Genomic DNA, 2,627 nt, shown 5'->3' on the forward strand with positions numbered 1-2,627 from the left:
TCAGGAGCCAGCTACCAGAAACAGTATGCGGCTGCCTCAAAAGATACACAATAACGTTGGGGTTATACATGGGGACCTCCAACCAGGGCTTTCACCTGTATCCCATGTCTGTAATCAGTTACTGCCTGTCACATACTCCAAATCACTTAGAGTCCCCACAAGAGGACTTGTGACACAAGCCTTCTAAGCAGGACGAGATGTTAAGACCCAAATAAATTGTGAAATTGGGAACAGGGTGATGCTACATTCTTTCATGAGGCACTTTCGACTCTTCAATTTCTCTAGTTCTCTAGCTCACAATCTTGCTCTCAAAGTCTTTGCATACTCTCACTGCATTTATCCTCTCTCTTCTCATTCTCACTCGCTCTCTCTGACCTACTCTCTCCAACAACAGAAAGCCTTCCTACAGGTAACATTAGCTAATTTAGAATCCATAACCTCAAGTCATGTGACCCTTGCACTTCATTTGTTGCAAAGTCAGCTCCTTGATGAGCTCTTGAATGCTGACCTAATGCCATTTGTCATATTTTGCTTCTCCGCAGATCCCACTTGATAACAGATCTATCATGGAGAACCGCACAACTGTAAATGAGTTTATTCTTGTAGGATTCATGGTCCCCCCACAGCTCAACACTATCCTGTTCCTGGCCTTCCTTGTCATGTATGTCTTTACTCTACTGGGGAACATGACAATCATCGCTGTCTACAGGTTGGACACCCGCCTCCACACACCCATGTACTTCTTCCTGAGCCATTTCTCCACCTTGGAGATCGCCTACACCACCGTGACTGTCCCTAACCTGCTGAGAAACCAGCTGTCCCAAGACAAGGCCATCTCCTTCCAGCGCTGCATGGCCCAGATGTACTGCTTCTTCTTCTTCGGCACTGCAGAGTTCTTCTTCCTAGCCCTCATGGCCTTTGACCGATACATGGCCATCTGCCATCCACTGCATTACCACAGGGTCATGGACACCAGGTTCTGCTCACAGATGGTGTTAGCATCATGGATCATGAGTTCACTTGTCCCCATTTGCCCCACCATTATTATCTCTAGATTGCCTTTCCACGGCAGCCACAGAATCAACCATTTCTTCTGTGATGTAGGACCGGTCATCAAGCTCTCCACCAGCGACACCTTCCTCGCTGATCTGAGTGTCTTCATGGTGTCCGCTCTTGTGGTCTTGAGCTCGTTCCTGCTCATCGTCTTTTCCTACATTTGCATCATCGTCACCATCTTGAGAATTCCATCCGCCACAGGCAGGAGGAAGGCCTTCTCCACTTGTGCATCTCATCTCATTGTAGTCACCATATTCTTTGGGACTGTCATCTTCATGTATGTTCGACCCGCCTCTCTTGACTCGGCTGAGCAGAACAAGGCTGTGTCCTTCTTCTACTCAGTGGTCACCCCAATGATGAACCCCATGATCTACAGCCTGAGGAACAAAGAGGTGAAGGAAGCTCTCAGGAAGGTGACTGAGAGGATGCACCCTGGAAGGAAACCTTTGAGCATAATCCGTGGTGTCACATACTAGAAGAAATAGAACTCCTTCACCCTCTTGTAGGCACCACATGCGCCATGGTTGCAGCTCCCACAACAAGGAATTGAGCAAAGATATGTAAGAGTCTTTCAACTGGGTGAATGAAGGATTGTTTAGTGTGAGTTGCCCCAGGAGAAGGTCTGAAAAAGGAGGACGAAAGGGCCTTGGATGCATTAACACCTTGACTGCTAAGGCAATTCCCACTGGGTGCTGACCTCCTATGAATACCATTGTTCATTACGAGCTCAGCTCGTCATAAGCACACGACCAGTGTACTGCATGACGAGCTGAGCTCGTCATGAGCAGTGAAGGGGTTAATGCTCTTGGCCTCATAGGTAGCTGTGTGGTCCACATGGTTTAGACACTGGGATTACAGGAGGAGATCTCCAGCTTGTGTGACATGTGACTGTCACTGGCTAGATGATTAATGTGATGCACCTGAGATTTGACTGGAGAGACTGTGCCATGAAAGGCAAGAGAGATAGTGAGCTTCCATTGGCTGAGGTGACAGCTGTTACGGAAAACAGCTGCAATTGGACAAATCATGGGTATGGTCACTGGTTTAGACCTCCATTCCTTGGGCAGCGCTAGGTAGGCACCAGGGAGACTGGGAAGAGATGGACAGCGGGACACTCTGCCCTCTTGAACCACTGATGGGCACCCTTGTGAAAGCCCGATCCAGGAAACAATCTTAGGAGATTGAAGCGTTTATTCCAGCTGAAAGGGTGTAACAAGCTACCTCTGGTTACTGCACTGCATGTCTAACAGTTCATCACTAAGCATGGCCAAATATACTCCTGTGCATCAATGTTAATTTCCAGACAGGGTATACAGAGAAACATTAAAGCATTTAGGAACTCTAGGTCCTACTCCGCTACCATGGTCAGACCACTTTTTAATATCACTGAACTGGCAGCTCCCCACCATCGCTCGCCCCAAACCTCCAGCTAGCAAACCTACATGCCCATGGGCCACATTAGACCTAGAAAAATGGAAGCAAAATTTAAGGTGCTCCCCCCCATCTCTAGTCGCTGATCCTGCTTCAGTCAATTTCCAGTTCTCTAAATGGATCGGAGAGTCATTGGATTA

General features: G+C 47.9%; 1 protein-coding gene across 1 annotated transcript; it reads left to right on the top strand.

The window, feature by feature from the left end:
• Window positions 1-569: 569 nt before the first annotated feature.
• LOC147736683 (olfactory receptor 11L1-like) lies at window positions 570-1,532 on the top strand. Its single transcript, XM_086952665.1, has one exon. It carries the CDS (start codon window positions 612-614, stop codon window positions 1,530-1,532), a length of 921 nt encoding a protein of 306 aa, XP_086808791.1. The 5' UTR covers window positions 570-611.
• The last annotated feature ends 1,095 nt before the right edge of the window (window positions 1,533-2,627 follow it).

The sequence above is a fragment of the Lissotriton vulgaris genome, chromosome 1_2 (genome assembly GCF_964263255.1).
Source record: "Lissotriton vulgaris chromosome 1_2, aLisVul1.2, whole genome shotgun sequence".
NCBI lineage: Eukaryota > Metazoa > Chordata > Amphibia > Caudata > Salamandridae > Lissotriton > Lissotriton vulgaris.

Coding starts and splice junctions, on each gene's coding strand:
- LOC147736683 (XM_086952665.1), top strand. CDS start 612: ATGGTCCCCCCACAGCTCAACACTATCCTGTTCCTGGCCTTCCTTGTC.